Source organism: Oncorhynchus mykiss, chromosome 21, assembly GCF_013265735.2.
Source record: "Oncorhynchus mykiss isolate Arlee chromosome 21, USDA_OmykA_1.1, whole genome shotgun sequence".
Classification (NCBI taxonomy): Eukaryota; Metazoa; Chordata; class Actinopteri; order Salmoniformes; family Salmonidae; genus Oncorhynchus; species Oncorhynchus mykiss.
In genome coordinates, this window is record NC_048585.1 from 51,433,082 (window position 1) to 51,459,318 (window position 26,237).

The 26,237-nt window shown below is 41.4% G+C and overlaps 2 protein-coding genes across 4 annotated transcripts in view; one reads left to right on the forward strand and one right to left on the reverse strand.

Annotated features, from left to right (window-relative positions):
• The window catches only part of LOC110500690 (serine/threonine-protein phosphatase PP1-beta catalytic subunit), a 37,114-nt gene extending 19,707 nt beyond the window's left edge, over positions 1-17,407 (reverse strand). Inside the window, exon 1 of one of the 2 annotated variants that reach the window (XM_036958138.1) lies at positions 17,258-17,407. In XM_036958138.1, coding sequence (XP_036814033.1) covers positions 17,258-17,390 — 133 coding nt within the window. In that variant the 5' untranslated portion in view covers positions 17,391-17,407. The remainder of the gene's footprint in view (positions 1-17,257) is intronic. The other variant, XM_036958137.1, reaches the window with a different exon arrangement.
• A 6,739-nt stretch (positions 17,408-24,146) lies between these two features.
• LOC110500691 (putative transcription factor p65 homolog) overlaps positions 24,147-26,237 on the forward strand; it is a 28,661-nt gene continuing 26,570 nt past the window's right edge. For both annotated transcript variants that reach the window (XM_021578194.2, XM_021578195.2), the window contains exon 1: positions 24,147-24,324. In XM_021578194.2, coding sequence (XP_021433869.2) covers positions 24,318-24,324 — 7 coding nt within the window. In that variant the 5' untranslated portion in view covers positions 24,147-24,317. The remainder of the gene's footprint in view (positions 24,325-26,237) is intronic.

A 26,237-nucleotide genomic window follows, 5' to 3' on the forward strand; every position in this document is an offset into this window, starting at 1 on the left:
AGGTAACTCTGGGTCATCCTTTCCTGTGGCGGTTCTCATGAGAGCCAGTTTCATCATAGCGCTTGATGGTTTTTGCGACTGCACTTGAAGAAACTTTCAAAGTTCTTCAAATGTTCCGGATTGACTGACCTTCATGTCTTAACGTAATGATGGACTATCGTTTCTCTTTGCTTATTTGAGCCATTCTTGACATAATATGGACATGGTCTTTTACCAAATATCTTATGTATACCACCCCAACCTTGTCACAACACAACTGATTGGCTCAAATGCATTAAGGAAAGAAATTTCACAAATTAACAAGGCACACCGGGTAATTGAAATGCATTCCAGGTGACTACCTCATGAAGCTGGCTGAGAGAACGCCAATAGTGTGCAAAGCTGTCATCAAGGCAAAGGGTGGCTACTTTGAAGAATCTCAAATATAAATATATTTTGATTTGTTTGACACCTTTTTGGTTACTACATGATTCCATGTGTTATTTCATAGTTGTGATGTCTTCACTATTATTCTACACTGTAGAAAAAAGTACAAATTAACAAAAACCCTGAAGTGAGTAGGTGTGTCCAAAATCGTTTAAAAATATATTTTCCTTTATTTTTTTCCACTAACCCTATCACCCCTCCACTAATTGGAGTAAACTAATGAACACCACTTGGTCTTCTACTTCCAGCCTATAGATACTATATACATTTTACAGACACAATCTATTTTACAATAGTTATATTTTGTTTGTTTTTAGTCCTGTACTTCCTTTACCCTCAACCTTTCCCATCTATTTCTCAACACCATCCATATTGGATTTCTATTTGTTGTCTTCTTGTTATTGGTCCCACCCTTCAGCTACATTCAACCCCTCCCATCTATCTCTTAAAACCATCCATATTGGATTTCATATATTTTTCAACTGTGCAGTGATGGTTCACAAAAGTTCTGAACCTTTCGATTCTCATAGTTTCTACAGATTGTAAATTAAAGGTAAACATTTTTGTACTATATTATTGATTTATTGACTATGACTTTTCAAATCACCTTGTATTGCTATCTGCAATGTTAGATCCAGGTAAATGTTGCAATTCTTCAGCCATTCTTGGACCTGTAACCAAAAACAAGCTATATATGGACAGTACCAAAATAAAGGATCTAATGATGCTGTCTCTTCGCAGCAAAATTTGCGGAGCTGGGAAGGTTGTATCCCCCATGTATATACCATTCTATTGGTTGCAAGAATTTTGTAGAGAGCGAATCTGGAAAAAAATGCACGGAATGGAAAAGAACGCTATTAACCAGTTCCCATGCTTTTAAAATACATTTTCTGTTCCAGAACAGTATAGATCACTTTCGTTCTTGGTTTTGATTCTGTTCATTTATTTATTTTCCAGTTTCTTATTCGTGGAGCTGGCCCTGTGCGTGTGCGTGTGCGCGTGTGTGAGTGAGGTGTGCATGCATGTGAATGAAAGACAAAGGAGAAATAGATCAATAGTGAGTTATAGTGAACCATGAGAGACAATAACCACAAGTATACAGTATGCTGCTTCCATGCGTGCATGTGTGTGTGTGTGTACGCCACCATAGGGGCATGTCGGTAATTACTCAGAGGGAGACAGCTGCATCTGTTGACATTTAATGAGGGATCAGTAGGGGGGTGGGGGAGATGAGTGGCACAAAGGCTCACCGTTAAGGAGGTGAGACCACCATTTGAGGGGGTAACCAGGAACCTCCAACCCTGGGACGTGTTCATTAGGCAAAAAAAGGGAAAACATTGAGAACCCAGAAAATTAAAACAGATTTTCCTATTGGTGAAGTTCAAGTAGTACTTCTTCAGTTTCAAAATGTTTTTTCCCCGTTTGGTGCGGGCTGAAAATGACCCTGTTGTACAGGTGTTGAATTCATAGCCTATGACCCAGGGAGGAGTGTTAATATTTGTTTTCTTGTGTACGGTGATTTTAATGCGGGGAAACTGAAATCCGTTTTACCTCATTTTTACCAGCATGTCACCTGTGCAACTTGAGGCCCTCCCTCACCCTCCCTTTGGCAAATCAGACCATCACTCCATCCTTCTGCTTCCTGCTAACAAGCAAACTCAAACAGGAAGTACCAGTGATGCGTTCAATACAGAAGTGGTAAGATGAAGTGGATGCTAAACTACAGGACTGGTTCGCTACCACATACTGGAATATGTTCGGGGATTCATCCGTTAACATTGACGAGATTACGACATCAGTCACCGGCTCCATAAATGTTTTTTGTAAGATTGTATTTTATTATATATTTTTTGAACAATACAAAACATACAAATGACAACATACAGACACAACACAAACATCCACAACGTCACCCCTGCCCAGACCCACATATCTCCATCGCCTGCATGGCCTCAACCTGCACCATTTTGTTTGTCTACGTCACCAACGCACTTATAACATTTAGATAATAAAATAATTTGACCTTTCCATTCGATGGAGGATTGGTTGATTTAAAGTTGTATGTATTTTCAAGATGATTGATGAGAAAAGTATCGCCCAACCCATCGGGTATCTCATCTCACTGCACCCTCATAAGCCATGTCTTGAAATATGCAGACAGATGGATTAAAAGTACATTTACATTGTAATACTTCTGACAGCCAACTTTCTAACTCCGCCCATAACTTTTGGACTTTATAGCATTCCTAGAAGGCATGGATTATTGAGTCATTGTTAGTTTTACACCTGCTGTAGAATTTGTGAATTTTGTCTCGTGTAATAAATTCCATACATTTGTATATACTGGTTTATACCGGCTTCATTAATAAGTGCATTGACAATGTCGTCCCCCACATTGACCTTAAGTACATACCCCAACCAGAAGCCATTTATTTCCCCCCCCAAGATGGCATAGCAGTGCAGACGTGGTTTGTCGTCCTCTCCTTTACTTTTTGTATTTTTCGTATATATTCCAATTTATTTTTCAATCTCTTTCTCCATTTTGAAATTAAATATACTGTCCGGTAACCCGCCTCACTCAATGTGACACGGATCCGCTATTTTTTTAGACGTTATAGCCAAATCTTTCATCAGAAGCTAGCCAGCTAATTAGCTACTAGCTATTTAGTTATTGTTAGCCACTGCTAGCGGCCTTTACCCTCTGCTCAGGCACCAGCTGTTTTTTAGCCTGGATAATACCTGCCAGCCTCGGACTGTTTTTCTCCACTACAACGGCAGATTCCTGCCGTAAACCCTGGAACATTGATCATCACAGCTAGCTAGCTGCCACTGAGTGACCCAGCCCCGAAGCTAGCCCTGAGCCAGGCGCATCTCCCGGCTAGCAAACGAAATTACCACAACACCTCTTTCGCCATCTGGCCCGGGTCCCTTCGTCGACACAGCGCCCCGCCGTACCACCACGACTGGTCCGCAGACGTAATTCCATCAGCTGTGCCTTCAACCGGCCTTTGCCGGACGTCGGAGCAGACGCTTCTACCTACCCCGGCCTGCTAACTTTAAAACGCTGTGTCTCCCGTGTGCTAGCGTAGCAACAACTACCCCGCGGCTTCCCTGTTCCATCTATTGTTGTACACTGGACCCTATGATCACTTGGCTACATAGCTGATGCCTGCTGGGCTGTTCATTTATCACGGTACTCCACTTTGTTTACCTTTGTTTATCTGTTGGCCCAAGCCTCGAACTCAGCCCTGTGTTTAGTTAACCGACCCTCTCTGCCCATTCATCGACATTTTACCTGTTGTTGTTGTCTTAGCTGATTAGCTGTTGTTGTCTTGCCCGTTGTTGTCTAAGCTAGTTCTCCCTATCAACACCTGTAATTGCTTTATGCCTCGCTTTATGTCTTCAAATGTCAATATGCCTTGTATACTGTTGTTTAGGATTTATTGTTTTAGTTTACTGCGGAGCCCCTAGTCCCACTGTACATCCCTCAGATACCTCCTTTGTCCCACCTCCCACACATGCGGTGACCTCACCCAGTATAACCAGCGTGTCCAGAGATGCAACATCTCTTATCATCACTCAGTGCCTGGGCTTACCTCCACTGTACCCGCACCCCACCATACCCGTCTGCACATTATTCCCTGAATCTATTCTACCACGCTAATCTGCTCCTTTTATTCTCTGTCCCCAAAGCACTAGACGACCAGTTTTGCTAGCCTTTAGCCGATCGCTGCAGCTGTACATATTCCATCTGTAAATAGCCCACCCAATCTACCTACCTCATCCCCATATTGTTTTTATTTACTTTGCTGCTCTTTTGCACACCAGTATCTCTACTTACACACCAGTATCACTACTTACACACCAGTATCACTACTTACACACCATCATCTGCTCATCATCATCTGCTCATCTATCAATCCAGTGTTAATTTGCTAAATTGTAATTACTTGCTACAATGGCCTATTTATTGCCTTACCTCCTCACGCCATTTGCACACACTGTATATAGACCTTTTTTTTCTTCTATTGTGTTATTGACTTCACGCTTGTTTATTCCATGTGTAACTCTGTGTTGTTTGCTTTATCTTGGCAAGGTTGTTGTAAATGAGAACTTGTTCTCAACTAGCCTACCTGGTTAAATAAAAGGTGAGATTAAAAAAACTGATTACAGGCAACATCCACATTGAACTAACGGCAAGGGCTACTACCGCTTGCAAGGAGCAGGACACTAATCCAGATGCTCATAAGCAATCCTGCTACGACCTCCGAATAGACATCAGGCAAAGCATCAATACAGGACTAAGATTAGAATCCTACTAGGCCGCCTCTGACGCTGGACGGATGTGGCAGGGCTTGCAAACTATCACGGATTACAAAGGGAAACCCAGCTGCATGCTGCCCAGCGACGCACGCCTGCCAGGCAAGCTAAATGCTTTCTATACTCACTTCGAGGCAAGCAACACTGAACCATGTATGAGAGCACAGAGCTGTGTGATCTGCCTGTCTGTAGCTGATGGGAGTAATACCTGTATCCCTTTCCTGCAGTTAAATGATCTAGTGGCCTCATGGGTGGAATGTTAATATTTTTCATAATTTCATAATGAACTTCTCTGGGATATGTGGGACGTTAGCGTCCCACCTCGCCAACAGCCAGTGAAATTGCATAGCGCCAAAATCAAAACAACAGAAATCCCATAATTAAAATTCCTCAAACATACAAGTATTTTACACCATTTTAAAGATAAACTTATTGTAAATCTAGCCACCGTGTCCGATTTCAAATAGGCTTTACAGTGAAAGCACACCAAACGATTATGTTAGGTCAGCACCTAGTCACAGAAAACCATACAGCCATATTCCAGCCAAGGAGGGGGCTCACAAAAAATCAGAAATAGCGATTAAATGAATCACTAACCTTTGATGATCTTCATCAGATGGCACTCACAGGACTTCATGTTACACAATAAATGTGTGTTTTGTTCGATAAAGTTAATCTTTATGTCCAAAAACCTCATTTAAAATTGGTGTTATGATCGGAAATGCATTGTCTCAAACAAACATCTGGTGAAAGTGCAGAGAGCCACGTCAAATTACAGAAATACTAATAATAAACATTGATAAAAGATACAAGTGTTATGCATGGAAATATAGGTAAACTTCTCTTTAATGCAACCGCTGTGTCGGATTTCAAAAACGCTTTACGGCGAAAACATACCTTGCGATGTTAGATCAGCGCTAGTCACAGAAAAAACATCCAGCCATTTTCCAAAGGAGGAGGGGTGTCAGAAAAGTCAGAAATAGCGTTATAGTCACTTACCTTTGATGATCTTGATTGGAATGTACTCCCAGGAATCCAAGTTCCACAATAAATGTTTGTTATGTTCGATAAACTCCATCATTTATGTCCAAATACCTCATTTTTGTTTGCGTGTTTAGCCCAGTAATCCAAATGCATAATGCGTGATCACTTGTTCAGACAAAATGTCAAACAAGTTCTATTACAGTTTGTAGAAACATGTCAAACGATGTATAGAATCAATCTTTAGGATGTTTTTATCATAAATCTTCAATAGTGTTCCAACTGGAGAATTCCTTTGTCTTTAGAAATGCAATGGAACGCAGCTAACTCTCACGGGGGCACGCGTGATCAGCTCATGGCACTCTGCCAGACCTCTGGTTGAAACAGCTCTCATTCTCTCCTCCTTCACAGTAGAAACCTCAAACAAGGTTCTAAAGACTGTTGACATCTAGTGGAAGCCCTAGGAAGTGCAATATGACCCCATAGACACTGTATATATTCGATAGGCAAAGAGTTGAGAAACTACAAACCTCATATTTTCCACTTCCTGGTTGGATATTTTCTCAGGTTTTTGCCTGCCATATGAGTTCTGTTATACTCACAGACATCATTCACATTTAGAAACTTCGGAATGTTTTCTATCCAAATCGACTAATTATATGCATATTCTAGCTTTTGGGCCTGAGTAGTAGGCAGTTTACTCTGGTCGCCTTTTTATCCAAGCTACTCAATACTGCCCCCCAGTCCCAAAGAAGTTAATAAACATTAGTTCAAAAACACTCCGAAAATCCGGTGTTTCTAGTCAAACGGTTTTGTTATATTTCAGTCCTCTGTGACGTATATAACGTGTAATATTGGGATGCAAACTGAAAACTGAATACATTTCAACTCTATAACTGACATGGTACCAGTTTCTTATTTTTTCAAGCCCATAAACATGTGTGTGAGGTGTATACTTTTGTTTCAATGCAGATTTGTTTCACACTACCAAGAAACACTGTGTGACCCTGATTTAGCCCACTGCATTAAAAAAGGTTACAGGTTAACATTCGCAGATGGAATACCAGGACGTGTACTCAGAGCATGCGCTAACCAGCTGGCAAGTGTCTTCACTGTCCAGGCCTGTAATACCAACTTCTTTCAAGCAGACCACCCTAGTCCCCGTGCCCAAGAAAGGCAAGGTAACCTGCCTAAATGACTATCACCCTGTAGCACTCACATCTATAGCTATGAAATACTTTGAAAGGGTAGGCAACAACACATCTGCCACATTGACCGACAACAAGGGGGCCCCTCCGGGGTGTGTGCTTAGTTCGCTCCTGTACTCCCTGTTCACCTAACACTGCGTGGTCATGCATGACTCCAACACCATCATCGAGTTTGCTGACGACACAACGGTGGTAGGACTGATGACCAACAACGATGTGGCAGCCTATAGGGAGGAGTTCAGAGACCTGGCAGTGTGGTGCCAGCACAACAGCCTCTCCCTCAACATCAGCAAGACAAAGGAGCTGATCGTAGACTAAAGAAAAAGGAGAGGCGAGTCACTGGTCTACACACAATGTTTTTTAATGACTAACTCATCTCTGTACCCCACAAATTCAGTTCTGTAAGGTCCCTCAGTTGAGCAGTACGTTTCAAACACCGATTCAACCACAAAGACCAGGGAGGTTTTCCAATGCCTCGCAAAGAAAGGCACCTATTGGTGGATGGGTAACATTTTTAAAAAGCAGACATTGAATATCGCTTTGAGCATGGTGAAGTTATTAATTACACTTTGGATGATGTTTCAATTCACCCAGTCACTACAAAGATACAGGTGTTCTTCCTATGCCTCGCAAAGATACAGGTGTTCTTCCTCAGTTGCCAGAGAGGAAAGAAACCGCTCAGGGATTTCACCATGAGGCCAATGGTGACTTTAAAACAGTTAGAGTTTAATAGCTGTGAAAGGAGAAAACTGAGGAAGGATCAACAACATTGTAGTTACTCTACAATACTAACCTAAATGACAGAGTGAAAAGAAGGAAGCCTGTATTCCAAAACATGCATCCTGTTTGCAACAAGGCACTAAAGTAATACTACAAAAAATGTGTCATGAAAATAAAGGATTGTGTTTGTGGCAAATCCAATGAAACAAATTACTGAGCACCACTCTCCACATTTTCAAGCATAGGGGTGGCTGCATCATGTTATGGGTATGCCTGTAAATCGGTAAGGACTGGGGAGTTTTTCGGGATACAAAATACATGGAATGGAGCTAAGAACAGGCTAATTCCTAGAGAAAAACCTGGTTAAGTGTGCTTTCCACCAGACACTAGGACATGAATATTTACCTTTCAGCAGGACAATAACCTAAAACACAAAGCCAATTTTACACTGGAGTTGCTTAACAAGAAGACAGTGAATGTTCCTGAGTGGCTGAGTTATAGTTTTGACTAAATCTATGGCAAGAACTGAAAATGGTTGTTCAGCAATGATTAATAACCTATTTGAAAAGGCTTGAAGAATGAAAAAATAATAATATGTTATGTTGCACTATCCAGGTGTGGAAAAACACTTTTGAGACTTACACACCGAGACTTACAGCTGTAATCTCTGCCAAAGGTGCTTTTACAAAGTATTGACTCAGGAGTGTGAATACGTACAGCACCAGTCAAAAGTTTGGACACACCTACTCATTCAATGGTTTTTCTTTATTTTCTACAGTGTAGAATAATAGTGAAGACATCAAAACTATGAAATAACACATATGGAATCATGTAGTAACAAAAAAAAAGTGCTAAACAAATCAAAATATATTTTATATTTGAGATTCTTCAAAGTAGCCACCCTTTGCCTTGATGACAGCTTTGCACACTCTTGGAATTCTCTCAACCAGCTTCATGAGGTATTCACCTGGAATGCATTTCAATTAACAGGTGTGCATTGTTAAAAGTTAATTTGTGGAATTTCTTTCCTTCTTAATGCGTTTGAGCCAATCAGTTGTGTTGTGACAAGGTAAGGTTGGTATACAGAAGATAGCCCTATTTGGTAAAAGACCATATTACAGTTGAAGTCAGAAGTTTACATACACCTGAGCCAAATACATACAAATATACAAATACATTTTCACAATTCCTGACATTTAATCCTAGTAAACATTGCCTGTCTTAGATCAGTTAGGATCACCACTTTATTTTAAGAATGTGAAATGTCCAAATAATAGTGGAGAGAATTGTTTATTTCAGCTTTTATTTATTTCATCACATTCCAAGTGGGTCAGAAGTTTACATACACTCAATTAGTATTTGGTAGCATTGCCTTTAAATTGTTTAACTTGGGTCAAACATTTCGGGTAGCCTTCCACAAGCTTCCCACAATAAGTTGGGTAAATTTTGGCCTATTCCTCCTGACAGAGCTGGTGTAACTGAGTCAGGTTTAGGCCTCCTTGTTCGCACATGCTTTTTCAGTTCTGCCCACACATTTTCTATAGGATTGAGGTCAGGGCTTTGTGATGGCCACTCCAATAGCTTGACTTTGTTGTCCTTAAGCCATTTTACCACAACTTTGGAAGTATGCTTGGGGTCATTGTCCACTTGGGAGACCCATTTAAGACCGAGCTTTAACTTCCTGACTGAAGTCTTGAGATGTTGCTTCAATATATCCACATCATTTTCCTTTCTCATGATGCCATCTATTTTGTGAAGTACACCAGTCCCTCCTGCAGCAAAGTACCCCCACAACATGATGCTGCTACCCCCATGCTTCAAGGGTGGGATGGTGTATGTCGGCTTGCAAGCCTCCCCCTTTTTCCTCCAAGCATAACGATGATCATTATGGCCAAACAGTGCTATTTGTGTTTCATCAGACCAGAGGACATTTCTCCAAAAAGTACAATCTTTGTCCTCATGTGCAGTTGCAAACCGTAGTCTGGCTTTTTTATGGCAGTTTTGCTGAGCGGCCTTTCAGGTTATGTCAATATAGGACTCATTTTACTCTGGATATAGATACTTTTGTACCCGTTTCCTCCAGCATCTTCACAAGGTCTTTTGCTGTTGTTCTGGGATTGATGTGCACTTTTCGCACCAAAGTATGTTCATCTCTAGGAGACAGAACGCGTCACCTTCCTGAGCGGTATGACTGCTGCGTGGTCCCGTGGTGTTTATACTTGCGTACTATTGTTTGTACAGATGAACGTGGTGCCTTCAGGCATTTGGAAATTGCTCCCAAGGATGAACCAGAATTGTGGAGGGCTACAATTGTTTTTCTGAGGTCTTGGCTGATTTCTTTGATTTTTCCATGATGTCAAGAAAATAGGCACTGAGTTTGAAGGTAGGCCTTGAAATACATACACAGATAGACCTCCAATTGACTCAAATAATGTCAATTTGCCTATCAGAAGCCATGACATAGTTTTCTGGAATTTCCAAGCTGTTTAAAGGCTTAAAGGCACAGTCAACCTAGTGTATGTAAACTTCTGACCCACTGGAATTGTGATACAGTGAATTATAAGTGAAATAATCTGTCTGTAAACAATTGTTGGAACATGTACTTGTGTCATGCACAAACTAGCTGTCCTAACCGACTTGCCAAAACTATAGTTTGTTAACAAGAAATGTGTGTTGTGGTTGAAAAACTAGTTTTAATGACTCCAACCTAAGTGTATGTAAACTTCCGACTTCAACTGTATGTCAAGAACAGCTCAAATAAGCAAAGAGAAATGACAGTCCATCATTACCTTAAGACATGAAGGTCAGTAAATCCAGAAAATTTCAAGAACTGTGCAGTCACAAAAACCATCAAGCGCTATGATGAAACTGGCTTTCATGAGGACCGCCACTGGGAAGGAAGACCCAGAGTTATCTCCGCTGCAGAGGATACGTTCAATTAGAGTTAACTGCACCTCATATTGCAGCCCAAATAAATGCTTCTCAGAGTTCAAGTAACAGACATCTCAACATAAACTGTTCAGAGGAGACTGTGTGAATCAGGCCTTCATGGTCGAATTGCTGCAAAGAAACCACTACTAAAGGACACCAATAACAAGAGACTTGCTTGGGCCAAGAAACATAAGCAATGGTGATTAGACTGGTAGAAATCTGTCCTTTGGTCTGATGAGTCCCAAATTTGAGATTTTTGGTTCCAACTGCCGTGTCTTTGTGAGACGCAGAGTAGCTGAACGGATGATCTCCGCATGTGTGGTTCCCACCGTGAAGCAGGAGGAGGAGGTGTAATGGTGCTTTGCTGGAGACACGGTCTGGTTTGCGCTTAGTGGGACTATCACCTGTTTTTCAACAGGACAATGACCCAACACACCTCCAGGCTGTGTACGGGCTATTTGACCAAGAAGGAGAGTGATGGTGCTGCATCAGATGACCTGACGTCCACAATTCCCCGACCTCAACCCAATTGAGATGGTTAGGAATGAGTTGGTCCGCAGAGTGAAGGAAAAACAGCCAACAAATGCTCAGCATGTGGGAATCTAAAATATAGAATCTAAAATAATTTGTTTAACAATTATTTGGTAACTACATGAGTCCATGTGTTATTTCAATGTAGAAAATAGTTTTTTTTAAATAAAAAACTTGAATAAGTAGGTGTGTCCAAACTTTTGACTGGTACTGTATGTAAATTAGATATCTCTATTTCATTTTCAATAAATGTCTAAAAACATGTTTTCACTTTGTCATTATGGGGTATTGAGTGTAGATGGGTGATAAAAATGTTTTAATCTATTTGAATTCAGGTAGTAACAACAACATTTGGAATAAGTCAAGGGGTATTCTGAAGGCACTGTATCTACAGCCGATTGTCTAGTCAGCCCTACCTATATGCATGTCTCGTGGGCTCCCTCTCTGACCTCTAGGTCACCAGGCTGCTCGTTATGGCGCACACCTCCATCCCCAGGCGTTATTGTTTCTGTTTCATGTCTGTGCGTTGTTCGTGTTTCTTGTTTTGCATTATGTTCTGTTCATTCATTAAATGTATTCACTCCCTGAACTTGCTTCCTGACTCCCAGCGCACACGTTACAGAATAACACCTCACCTAAGGGAAGCATCAGGGAGTAATTTATTTATTTTTGTGTTGGAGGTGATGTCGGGTCCGGGTGTCTGAGCTACCTGGGAGGCCTCAGCCGGTTTGTCGGACTTCCATGCCTCAGCTGGGTGTACAGGTTCCTGTGACTCGGCCGAAGCAGCCGTGGAGTTTTCGGCCGGATCATCGGGCTCTCATGCTTCAGCCGGTTCCTCAGGTTTCTACGCCTCAGCGGAGGCAACCGGTCCGCTCCTGATCCCCGGGATCATCCCTTTGGTTGGCGTCCCGCGGCTGGAGCCACGTGCTGGGGAGGGGGGTACTGTCACGTATGCTCCCTCTCTGGCGCTCTAGGTCACCATGCTCCCGCTCCTTAGCTGGATCGACAGGTTCCCGCGCTTCAGCAAATGTGACCGGTCCGCTCCTGATCCCCGGGATCGTCCCTTTGGTTGGCGTCCTGTGGCTGGAGCCACGTGCCGGGGAGGGGGTACTGTCACGTATGCTCCCTCTCTGGCCTCTAGGTCACCAGGCTGCTTGTTATGTCGCACACCTGTCACCAGCGTTACGCGCATCAGCGCATAAGGACACTCACCTGGATTCCATCACCTCCTTGATTACCTGCCCTATTTATTATGTCACTCCCTTTGGTTCCTTCCCCAGGCGTTTCTGTTTCCTTTTCATGTCTGTGCGTTGTTCGTGTTTCTTGTTTTGCATTATGTTTTGTTCATTCATTAAATGTATTCACTCCCGATTCCCAGCGCACACATTACAATGTACATATATTCCTCAATTACCTCGTAGTCAGCACATCGGCTCGGTACTGGTACTCCCTGTAAATTTTTCAGCGTGTATTTATTCCTTGTGCTACTATTTCAATTTTTTGTTCATCTTTAACTCTACATTGTTGGAAAAGGACCAGTATGTAAGTATTTCATTGACAGTGTACACCTGTTGTTTACGGAAGCATGTGACAAATAGATTGATTATATTTTGAAATATGATTGAGACGTGAGAGCAGCTAGCGTATAACAATGAATAGACCAACTAGAGTTGGTGTGTGCGTGTTTGCGTGTGAGATGAAGGGGGTTCTATCAATGGCCTGACTTTCTGACTGCACCCCTAACTAAGGCTTGACTGTTCAGCAGAGAAAGTGGGCCAGCAGCAGCCCCATAACATTATTCCTGCTAACACACACACACGCACACAGGACCAGATCCGGCCAATTTCCCCCTCTGAGTTTCCTCAGTGCTGTGGAGGTCTCAGATTACCTCAGGGTCAGTCTCAGGCACAATTGGCTCAGCAAATATCCATCTTCTCCGCTACTGTTTCACACTCTCACTGTGGGACACTGTCTCAACTCCAAACCAAGCCAAAGATGATTATATTGGCACATCCATAACATGGGGTCTGCCGGTTTCATCGTATGCGTGTCTGCTGGTGTGTGTATATATTCAACGTTTGTCCATCACTACTTCGGTCCATTTACAGAACACACAGGAAGAACAATGTCTTTGAGTTTGACTTTCCTGCCTAAGAGCACATACTGTAGCCTCACCCATCTGGAAAACCCGTGTGCTTCCGTGAGACATCATGCCCAGCTAACTACTCATAACTGGCTGTGTGGGCACAACAATAGGTTACCTACAGGATCAGGAGCACATAACCCTTTACACTCGTAGTTCTATGTTGCATTAATAATACAATATCTCAGAATAACAGATTTTTTTTTGCCAAGTACACCGTCTTAAACTTTAGGAGAAAACTGACAATTCTAAATGTAGCCTACTTCAGAACAAACAGGCTCTTTCCAAATAGCTGAGACCTAAACTCAGTGCACTTACAATGTACCTTACAGCGTGAAAGTGCCTACTTGTGAACAGAGCCGCCTGTACATGTCTCTGTGGCTGGTACAACATAATTGCCATACTAGAAGAGGAGCAGAGCACTCCTTGAATTCCTTATGATTACTACACTAAATAGAAAACGCTGTAAAGTGCTGAAATAAAACATGCCAGAAATTTACCACACGCACAAATAGCTTATTTCTCTAAAATGTTGTGCACAAATTTGTTTAAATTCCTTTTTACTGAGCATGTATCCTTTGCCAAGATAATCCATCCACCTGACAGGTGTGGCATATCAAGACGCTTATTAAAACACATTTGGGATTGGTTTCCCGTCCACCGATTAGCATGAGGTTGTAAGTGTGAAGAAAATTTCCCAGGACTGGCCAATTAAAAGAAAAGATTAAGATGGACAAAAAAAACACAGAAACTAGACAGAAATATGTCTTTTTCTTTGCAACTCTACCTAGAAGGCAAGCATCCCGGAGTTGACTCTTCACTGTTGACGTTGAGACTGATGTTTTGCGGGTACTATTTAATGAAGCTGACAGTTGAGGACTTGTGAGGCGTCTGTTTCTCAAACTAGACACTCTAATGTACTTGTCCTCTTGCTCAGTAGTGCACCGGGGCCTCCCACTCATCTTTCTATTCTGGTTAGAGCCAGTTTGCACTGTTCTGTGAAGGGAGTAGTACACAGCGTTGTACGAGGTCTTCAGTTTCATGGCAATTTCTCGCATGGAATAGCTTTCATCCTCAACTAGTCTAAAGAAGGCCAGTTTTATTGCTTCTTTAATCAGAACCGTTTTCAGCTGTGCTAACATAATTGCAAAAGGGTTTTCTAATGATCAATTAGTCTTTTAAAATGATAAACTTGGATCAGCTAACACAACGTGCCATTGGAACACAGGAGTGATGGTTGCTGATAATGGGCCTCTGTACGCCTATGTAGATATTCCATTAAAAATCAGCCTTTTCCAGCTACAATAGTAATTTACAACATGAACAATGTCTACACTGTATTTCTGATCAATTTGATGTTACTTTAAAGGGACAACATTTTTTTTAAACGTGTGTGTGCGAGTGTCCTCTAAGGCTGCCTTTACACAAGCATCCCAATTCTGAAATTTTGCCCAATTCTTGCCAAAAGAGCTTATCGGATTTGTCATAACACCAATTAGTGGGAAAAGATCAGAATTAGGCTGCCTCTGTAAACGCAGCCTAAGTGACATAATGCCAATAGGCAACTGACTCAGTAACTGCAGTGCAGTATTAGCATTTGCCTATATGGTGATAAAGGCAAGCATTTGTTGAAGGGTTCTTTGCACCAATGAATTGGTTAATCAAGTTGGAAAGTCCAACAATTGTCTTCACTCTACATCCATCTAGTTACAATAAACTGTAGGAGTATCTCATTATATTATCAGAAATATGCAATCAAGTGTATGCTTTTATGTTACGCTTTACATATAGTAGACAGGCTACTTAAGAAAAATACTAACTTACCTAATTATGTAGGTTAGACTTGTTCACATTTCTGCACATCAAAACAAATCGATATCTAGATCGATTGATTGTGGTTCCACCTCTAATTATCCGTGAGTAGCCTAGAGAGGAAATTGACCCAATACTCAGTTTTTCCTAAAATAGCCTAGGCCTACATCCTTTCATTCAGCCTACCAATAACAGTATAATTCCAAACCAACACTTTAGAGTTTTGCCACTTTGTAAACATTTAAGCAACAAAACTCATATTTTGTCAGATTGTAACAGTTTCAAATGACGTTATTTTAGCAGCACCGAGTGTCAATATAGCAGAAATAGGGGATTGGTAGACTTCGGGATTTTGGCATTGATTTTGGCATTGATTTTGAGCCCTTTCTCTACTTCCCCAGAGTTAGATGAACTCATGGATACAATGTTTATGTCTCTGCATCCAGTATGAAGGAAGTTAGTTTCGCGAGCCAATGCTAGCTAGCGTTAGCACAATTACTGGAAGACTATGGTATTGGCTAGCACGCACAGCAAGCGGTACCAATGCACAAAGTCTGGAACCAACAGGACCCTGAACAGCTTCTACCCCAAGTATTAAGACTGCTAAATATACTGAACAAAAATATAAATGCAACAATTTCATTGATTTTACTGAGTTCATTTGGAGGAAATCAGTCAATTTAAGTCAAACTAATTAGGTCCTAATCTATGGATTTCAAATGACTGGGAATACAGACATGTACATGTTGGTCACGGATACCTTTAAAAAAAAAAAAAATGGGCTTCAGGATCTCTTCACTATATTTTTGTGCATTCAAATTGTCATCGATAAAATGCAATTGCGTTCTTTGTCGGTAGCTTATGCCTGCTCATACCATAACTCCACCACCACCATGGGGCACTCTGTTCACAAACCACTCGCCCACACAACGCCATACACGTGGTCTGCAGTTGTGAGGCCAGTTGGACGTACTGCCAAACTCTCTAAAACGACTTTGAAGGCAGCTTATGGTAGAGAAATTAACATTATCTAGCAACAGCTCTGGTGGACATTCCTTATATTTTTATTCAGTGTAGGTAGTTAAATAGTTAACCAATATCTACCAGGAATATCTGCATTGACCCTTTTTGCACTAATCTCTTTTGACTCATCACATACGCTGCTGTTACTGTTTATTATCTATCCCATTGCATAGTCACTTTATCCCTACCTACATTATATGTACATACTGTATGTACCTCAACAACCTCATACCCCTTCACATCGACTTGGTACTGGTACCCCATGAATATCATTATTAATTTTGTATTTATTCCTTGTGTTATTATTTGTATTCCTAGTGTTATAATTGTTCTATATTTTTCTACTATTTAAAAAGAATAATAATCTCTGCATAGTTGGGAAGGTCTGTAAATAAGCATTTCACCAGGGTATTAGCAACACAATGCCCCCCCCCCTCCCTTTTTTTGCTGACAGACAATCAATTAGCTATGTCAGCTAACCATTTTTTGATTGGTAGTTAGTCTAGCGAGCTATCTGAAATTGAAGTAATCGTGGCCGAATACCGACCGGGAATGAAGGGCACATTCCCAGTGGCCCTGACCTGTTTTGCAGTGAGGTGGGGGGCCCTCCAACCAAAACTTGCTTAGGGTCCCCAAAAGGCTAGAGCTGGCACTGCATTTCACTGTTAGTCTACACCTGTTGTTTATAAAGCACGTGACAAATACATTTTATATGGAGTTACCTTAGACTTCAAGTCATTGCGATAACTCTAGTTAGTAACTTCCTTTAAACCGCAGAGACAATTGTGCTAACAGCAATGTTTTTTCAAACTTCATGCAGAGACATAACAATGGTATCCACGAGTTCATCTAACTCTGGGGAAGTAGATAAAGGTTTTCCTTTCCAAAACGCTTAAACTCCGGGGGCGTATTCATTACGCCTATTCTGTTGCAAAACGTTTAGACGAAATCAAACGGAACGAAACGGGGAAGGACCTTCCTGAATTTGTCCAATAGAAACACTCGTTTTAGCAACTGTTTGGCTAGCGATTTTACACCCCGGTCTCCCCTTCCCTCGAACCAGGGCCTCCACTGCAAGGACAGTGTTTTAAACCGCAACGCAATGGCCAGCCCCCTGATTTGAAATGTGATTTTAAAAATATAAAAGCTATGATACACTCACCCTCTAATAATCGGGCGATCAGCGAGTCGACGTCCAATTCCCCCTCCGCCATTTCTGTAGTGGGTGGTGCTCTCAAACAGCACTCTTTCTCTCCACTGCTTACTGCTGCCACAGTCCCTGGCAGGCACCGCATAAACACCGCCGCCGACTCACAGCCAGCGGAATGCACGTTCCCGGGTCTCTCTGCCCGAAGGTGTTTTGTACTGGGAAAACACTGTAGACCTATACTGTAGGCCTATAATTCCACAGGTTCAATGGTAATAACACAGCTAAGAACATGTAGGACTAATCATGTATGCTAGTGTCTGTGTGTTATAGATCAATAACAAGTATGCAGAAATAGCCAAATAACCTATTGAATGAAATACAATAAAGGCCTATGCATAATGATGATTAGCCATGGCCATATTTCAGTAAGGGGAATTGCAATTTCTTAATTCATTGTGTAATGCTTATAATGTTTTAGTTTTTTTTTCTCTCACATATATAACATCTCAGAAGTCTATTTGTAAATCACTTCAAAATGGGTGAATTGAATTGATTGAAATTACTGGAAATCTTGTAAACTGGCTTGTTTTTATTACTCCTGCAATGGGATTCTTGATTCTCTTGGAGTTGAGAACTGAAAGTCTCGCGTAATTGGTCAGATGCTCGATTAACGGTGCCATTTATTTATTTTACCTTTATTTAACTTGGCAAGTCAGTTAAGAACAAATTCTTATTTTCAATGACAGCCTAGGAACAGTGGGTTAACTGCCTGTTCAGGGGAATAACGACAGATATGTACCTTGTCAGCTCAGGGATTTGAACTTGCAACCTTCCGGTTACTAGTCCAACACTAGGCTACCCTGTTTATGTAGTCTGACCACGAGATATTTCGGAGACTCAAGAGGGCGATGGGTCAACTGTCGATTCCAAATATGACTTTTGGTGCCTCCCTCTGGCCACATGGCGCGCTGCATGATTTTACAGAGTTACAGTACATATAAAGACATAGTCTATTGAAATACATTCATCAGGCCCTAATCTATGGATTTCACAAGACTGGGCAGGGGCACAGCCACTGGGGGGCCAGCGCCAGTCAATCAAAAATTACTTTTCCCCCACAAAGGGGCTTTATTACAGACAGAAATATCCCTCAGTTTCATCAGCTGTCTGGGTGCTGGTCTCAGATGATCCCGCAGGTAAAGAAACCGGATGTGGAGGACCTGAGCTGGCGTGGTTACATCTGGTCTGAGGTTGTGAGGCCGGTTGGACGTGCTGCCAAATTCTAAAAAAAAACTTTGGAGACGGCTTATGGTAGAAAAATGAACATTCAATTCTTTGGCAACAGCTCTGGTGGACATTCCTGCAGTCAGCATGCCAATTGCACGCTCTCTCAAAATTGACACATCTGTAGAATTGTGTTGTGTGCCAAAACTGCACATTTAAGTGTGGCCTTTAATTGTTCCCAGCACCTGTGTAATGATCATGCTGTTTATTCAGCTTCTTGATTTGCCACACCTGACAGGTGGATGGATTGTCTTGGCAAAGGAGAAATGCTCACTTACAGGGATGTAAACAAATTTGAACATTTTAGAAAAAAACACTTTACATGTTGCATTGATAGTTTTGTTCAATATATACAGTGGGGAGAACAATTATTTTTTATTATTTCTTAAACAAAAATCCAGAAAATCACATTTTGATATGATTTTTAAGTAATTAATTTGCATTTTATTGCATGACATAAGTATTTGATCACCTACCAACCAGCTAGAATTCCGTCTCTCACAGACCTGTTAGTTTTTCTTTAAGAAGCCCTCCTGTTCTCCACTCATTACCTGTATTAACTGCACCTGTTTGAACTTGTTACCTTTATAAAACACACCTGTCCACACACTCAATCAAACAGTTTCCAACCTCTCCACAATGGCCAAGACCAGACAGCTGTGTAAGGACATCAGTCGATCAAATTGTAGACCTGCACAAGGCTGGGATGGGCTACAGGACAATAGGCAAGCAGCTTGGTGAGAAGGCAACAACTGTTGGCGCAATTATTAGAAAATGGAAGAAGTTCAAGATGACGGTCAATCACCCTCGGTCTGGGGCTCCATGCAGGATCTCACCTCATGGGGCATCAATGATCATGAAGAAGGTGAGGGATCAGCCCAGAACTACATGGCAGGACCTGGTCAATGACCTGAAGAGAGCTGGGACCACAGTCTCAAAGAAAACCATTAGTAACACACTACGCCATCATGGATTAATATCCTGCAGCGCACGCAAGGTCCCCCTGCTCAAGCCAGTGCATGTCCAGGCCCGTCTGAAGTTTGCCAATGACCATCTGGATGATCCAGAGGAGGAATGGGAGAAGGTCATGTGGTCTGATGAGACAAAAATAGAGCTTTTTGGTCTAAACTCCACTCGCCGTGTTTGGAGGAAGAAGAAGGATGAGTACAACCCCAAGAACACCATCCCAACCGTGAAGCATGGAGGTGGAAACATCATTCTTTGGGGATGCTTTTCTGCAAAGGGGATAGGACGACTGCACCGTATTGAGGGGAGGATGGATGGGGCCATGTATCGCAAGATCTTGGCCAGCAACCTCCTTCCCTCAGTAAGAGCATTGAAGATGAGTCGTGGCTGGGTCTTCCAGCATGACAACGACCCGAAACACACAGCCAGGGCAACTAAGGAGTGGCTCCGTAAGAAGCATCTCAAGGTCCTGGAGTGGCCTAGCCAGTCTCCAGACCTGAACCCAATAGAAAATCTTTGGAGGGAGCTGAAAGTCCAGCGACAGCCTCAAAACCTGAAGGATCTGTAGGTCTGTATGGAGGAGTGGGCCAAAATCCCCACTGCAGTGTGTGCAAACCTGGTCAAGAACTACAGGAAACATATGATCTCTGTAATTGCAAACAAAGCTTTCTGTACCAAATATTAAGTTCTGCTTTTCTGATGTATCAAATACTTATGTCATGCAATAAAATGCAAATTAATTACTTAAAAATCATACAATGTGATTTTCTGGATTTTTGTTTTAGATTCCGTCTCTCACAGTTGAAGTGTACCTATGATAAAATTACAGACCTCTACATGCTTTGTAAGTAGGAAAACCTGCAAAATCAGCAGTGTATCAAATACTTGTTCTCCCCACTGTGTAGCCTACATGTACAACAAACTAAATATGGTTTATAGGTAATTGGCCTTTTTATGGGCAAATTGTTTAAGGAACAAAATAATGAAACCACATGCAGGTAGACCACTGGCCTTAAATTGGGCATACACTGGTTGAATCAACGTTGTTTCAACATCATTTCAATGAAATGATGTTGAACCAACAAGAAATAGACGTCGAATGGACATCCGTGCCCCTGTGGGCGAGTTGTGTACCTTTTAACAGGGATTCCTAAAATGCTTCACTCAGGCATTGTCTATTTCTATGGGCACAAGCACTGTTCATGACACAAACTGTTCACACCCTTCTTGTTGGCGAAGAGACATGTTTGCAGGTTTAAAGCTTATTTCCGGCAACTATACACATTTTGCTATGGGGTGCAGAACAATATTGCAGTTTTAAAGAAAATGTTATTGCAATTCTATACATTTTGCCATGTCTACAAAATCTATGGGCTAAACAACATAGCTGACATACAGTGGGGCAAAAAAGTATTTAGTCAGCCACCAATTGTGCAAGTTCTCCTACTTAAAAAGATGAGAGAGGCCTGTAATTTTCATCATAGGTACACTTCAACTATGACAGACAAAATTAGAAAAAAAATCCAGAAAATCTAATTATAGGATTTTTAAAGAATTTATTTGCAAATTGTGGTGGAAAATAAGTATTTGGTCACCTACAAACAAACAAGATTTCTGGCTCTCACAGACCTGTAACTTCTTCTTTAAGAGGCTCCTCTGTCCTCCACTCGTTACCTGTATTAATGGCACCTGTTTGAACTTGTTATCAGTATAAAAGACACCTGTCCACAACCTCAAAAAGTCACACTCCAAACTCCACTATGGCCACGACCAAAGAGCTGTCAAAGGACACCAGAAACAAAATTGTAGACCTGTAACAGGCTGGGAAGACTGAATCTGCAATAGGTAAGCAGCTTGGTTTGAAGAAATCAACTGTGGGAGCAATTATTAGGAAATGGAAGACATACAAGACCACTGATAATCTCCCTCGATCTGGGGCTCCACGCAATATCTCACCCCGTGAGGGGGACCTAGTGGGGGACCTAGTGAATGACCTGCAGAGAGCTGGGACCAAAGTAACAAAGCCTACCATCAGTAACACACTACGCCGCCAGGAACTTAAATCTTGCAGTGGCAGACGTGTCCCCCTGCTTTAGCAGGCCCGTCTGAAGTTTGCTAGAGAGCATTTGAATGATCCAGAAGAAGATTGGGAGAATGTCATATGGTCAGATGAAACCAAAATATAACTTTTTGGTAAAAACTCAACTCGTCGTGTTTGGAGGACAAAGAATGCTGAGTTGCATCCAAAGAACACCATACCTACTGTGAAGCATGGGGGTGGAAACATCATGCTTTGGGGCTGTTTTTCTGCAATGGGACCAGGACGACTGATCCGTGTAAAGGAAAGAATGAATGGGGCCATGTATCGTGAGTGAAAACCTCCTTCCATCAGCAAGGGCATTGAAGATGAAACGTAGCTGGGTCTTTCAGCATGACAATGATCCCAAACACAACGCCCAGGCAACGAAGGAGTGGCTTCGTAAGAAGCATTTCAAGGTCCTGGAGTGGCCTAGCCAGTCTCCAGATCTCAACCCCATAGAAAATCTTTGGAAGGAGTTGAAAGTCCGTGTTGCCCAGCAACAGCCCCAAACAAATCACTGTTCTAGAGGAGATCTGCATGGAGGAATGGGCCAAAATACCAACAACAGTGTGTGAAAAACTTGTAAAGACTTACAGAAAACGTTTGACCTCTTTCAATGTCAACAAAGGGTATATAACAAAGTATTGAGATAATCTATTGTTATTGACCAAATACTTATTTTCCACCATAATTTGCAAATAAATTCATTAAAAATCCTACAATGTGATTTTCTGATTTTTTTTTCTCATTTTGTCTGTCATAGTTGAAGTGTACCTATGATGAAAATTACAGTTCTCTCTCATCTTTTCAAGTGGGAGAACTTGCACAATTGGTGGCTGACTAAATACTTTTTTGCCCCACTGTAGGCTAGTTGATCTGGACATTTCTGACAAGTTATAAATAGCTCTCTAAGGTATGCAATGACTGACAGGGCAAGAGGAAAACTGGTGATACACACCCAATTTAAACATGGCACCTTGTGCATTCTATTATTACACCTTTCGAGAGTTGAAAGGCGGACTGAGTTCCTTAAAAAATATATACAGTACCAGTCAAAAGTTTGGACACACCTACACATTCAAGGGTTTTTATTTATGTTTACTTTTTTTACATAGTAGAATAATAGTGAAGACATCAAAACTATGAAATAACACATATGGAATCTTGGTCAAGTAGCCCTTACACAGCCTGGAGGTGTGTTGGGTTATTGTCCTGTTGAAAAATAAATGATAGTCCCACTAAGCGCAAACCAGATGTGATGGCGTATCGCGGCAGAATGCTGTGGTAGAAATGCTGGTTAAGTGTATCTTGAATTCTAAATCAATCACAGACAGTGTCACCAGCAAAGAACCCCCACACCATCACACCTCCGCCTCCATGTTTCACGGTGAGAACCACACATGCAGAGATCATCCGTTCACCTACTCTGCGTCTCACAAAACACTGCAATTGGAACCAAAAATCTCACATTTGGACTCATCAGACCAAAGGACAGATTTCCACCGGTCTAATGTCCATTGCTTGTGTTTCATGGCCCAAGCCAGTCTCTTATTCTTATTGGTGTCCTTTAGTAATGTTTTCCTTGCAGCAATTCAACCATGAAGGCCTGATTCACGCAGTCTCCTCTGAACAATTGATGTTGAGATGTGTCTGCAGCAGATGTAACTCTGGGTCATCCTTTCCTGTGGCGGTCTTCATGAAAGCCAGTTTCATCATAGTGCTTGATTGTGTTTGCGATTTCACTTGAATAAACTTTCAAAGACTGACCTTTATGTCTTAAAGTAATGATGGACTGTCGTTTCTCTTTGCTTATTTGAGCTGTTCTTGCCATAATATAGACTTGGTAATTTACTAAATAGGGCTATCTTCTGTATACCACCTCTACCTTGTCACAACACAACTGATTAGCTCAAACTCATTAAGAAGGAAAGAAATTCCACAAATTAACTTTTAACAAGGCACACCTGTTAATTGAAATGCATTCCAGGTGAATACCTCATGAAGCTGGTTGAGAGAATGCCAAGCATGTGCAAAGCCGTCATCAAGGCAAAGCGTGACTACTTTGAAGAATCTCAAATATAAAATATATTTTGATTTGTTCAACACTTTTTTGGTTACTACATGATTCCATATGTGTTACTTCATAGTTTTGATGTCTTCACTATTATTCTAAAATGTAGAAAATAGTGAAAATAAAGAAAATCCCTGTAATGAGTAGGTGTGTCCAAACTTTTGACTGGTACTGCATATATGTGTTATATTTGCGCATCCTCTCTGGATGCACCGCACAGTTTGGGAACAACTGGACTTTACAAGACAGGATACCAAACCATTGTATTTTACTATGTTGAAATATTTATTCTCCATTGACTCAGTTTGAACATATCAACAGAATAGAAATATTGTTGATATGCCTACTTTATTGTCAAATTTGCGCAACATAGTGGCTACAAAGACGCAGTTAAATTGCACTCAATCTCACAGTCGGTACTTGTGACTGTTTTTAACTTTAAATGTGTTATGACTGTACGAAACCAATATACATTTTCTGTTCCTTTACGTCATTTGGGTATTTCCGCCCCATTTTACAGGGTGGTGGCAAGTTGCATTGGAGACTTCAAGGCGGAGGTGGCTAAGAGCGATCTGTCACGACAAGTTTACAAATTTACCTGTTTTCAAGGGACAAACACCCTAGGGGAAAGGCTATTCCAATAACCAACGTGGCAGAAGTAGAATTCGGAAATGGATGGTAAGTTTGTTTACAAACTGATCCTCAAAGTAAATGCATGTTCGAGTCTCGTGTGAAGCTTAGCAACTTGTTTGCGCACAAGGGGGAAGCCCCGATACCATTGGTTTTGTACTACCGCAGGAGGAGTCAATACAACATAATGGAGATCACTGTCCGCGACTTGCCAGCACTGTAGCCTACTAGGAAGTTGGACATGGTTTGAGATAGGCCCACATCTATTATAGATGTATTATTTTACATCATATCTAGTAGAACGTGATCCTTCGTGACATTGAAGCTGTATAGGCTATCAGTAGCCTATGCATATTATGGATGCCTTTTTTTATCCCAACACTAGGGTAGTGCGATAGGAGGCCTAGTCTACGCGGTTCTCCGATATATTTGACTTTAGCCGCAGGGAGATATTTCACTTTTTTGACCAATTATACAACTTTGTTGACGCTTAGCCTAATTATTAAGGGGGCAATGTCCCCGAAATGACGTCATAGTGTTTACATAACATTGCATATGTCTATTTGATAGATGTAGCTGTATGTTTAATGCCTAAATGTTTACAATGTATGACATTTAGGAAATCGTTATACGTCGTCATAGCGAGGGTTTTGCGCTGATAGGTTAATAACAGGTTAATAAAGCAACGCAACAACAATGTGACTCAAAGTTACATTGTACCTAATGGGCTTGAAGGTCGAACGTCAACAAGCGGTATACTTTGTAGCCAAATCAGTGCTACAACAACACTGAGGAATGGACAACACACATGCGCAAGGCGCGTCTCACACACGTTTGCCCCTCACAAAAAGCAAACGTTATTGTAATATGTCACGTGTGGGACAGTCGGTGATGGCACATTGAAATAATAAAGGCACTGGGTTTGTGAACTGCGTCGCCAGGGCGTTACTTTCGCTTTGAAGATGGCCTTAGTTTGGTAACAGTGGGCTTCTGCATTGCTTGCTGTTAGGGGTTTTAGGCTGGGTTTCGGTATAAGCGCGTTGTGACATCTGCTGATGTAAAAAGGGCTTTATAAACACATTTGATTTGATGAGCACCCACTTTCACTAATTAATCAACTTCTTGTCAATATAGCCAAAGTTAAACATGTATTCGTTCCTGCTGCATTATTTACATGGGTTTAAAAATGAGTCTGAATATCGAGTAATATACTGTTTTATCAGGAGTTGAACATCATTGTCAAAGTTAACTATACAATCATCAAAGCTACAACACAAGGGAGTTTTTGAAAGCTTTCTAAAAATGTTAATGTCATGTAATGACACTCAACTCAATCCATGCTCAAACACCATGTGTAATCAATCTTGTCTACCCAGTTGATGCAGAATCGACCATAGACTATCAAGGGAGAAACACAGTTTCCAGTCCTTTTTCCATGAACTAGAAAACGTCTGTATTTCAGATGTGTTCTATAAACCGACTGCTCTATTGAACTATTTCAGACACAATAGAAGTGTTGCCAGGTGGTAAAAATAACAGTAATCTGACAATCTTTATTTTCTCTGTGTTTACTTGACTTTATTCATCTGCAGTTCACTCAGACATTATGATCCGTTATACCTTGCCTGCTATTGTGTTTTAGAGGAACCTCCTTTGTTTTCAATGCATTTAGCGTTGCATTCCAGCTATTTGGGGCAGCAGGTAGCCTAGTGGTTAGAGCATTTTGCTGGATTGAATCACGAGCTGACAAGGTAAAAATCTGTCGTTTTCCCCCAGAACAAGGCAGTTAACACACTGTTCCTAGGCCGTCGTTGTAAATAAGTGTGTTCTTAACCTGACTTGCTTAGTTAAATAAAGGTTAAATAAAAAATAAATAAAAAGTTATATTTAAGGGAGAGTTCACCCCAAAACACTCCTAGGCCGTTTATAACACTTGCCTAGCCATTGTCATCGCCCCAGAC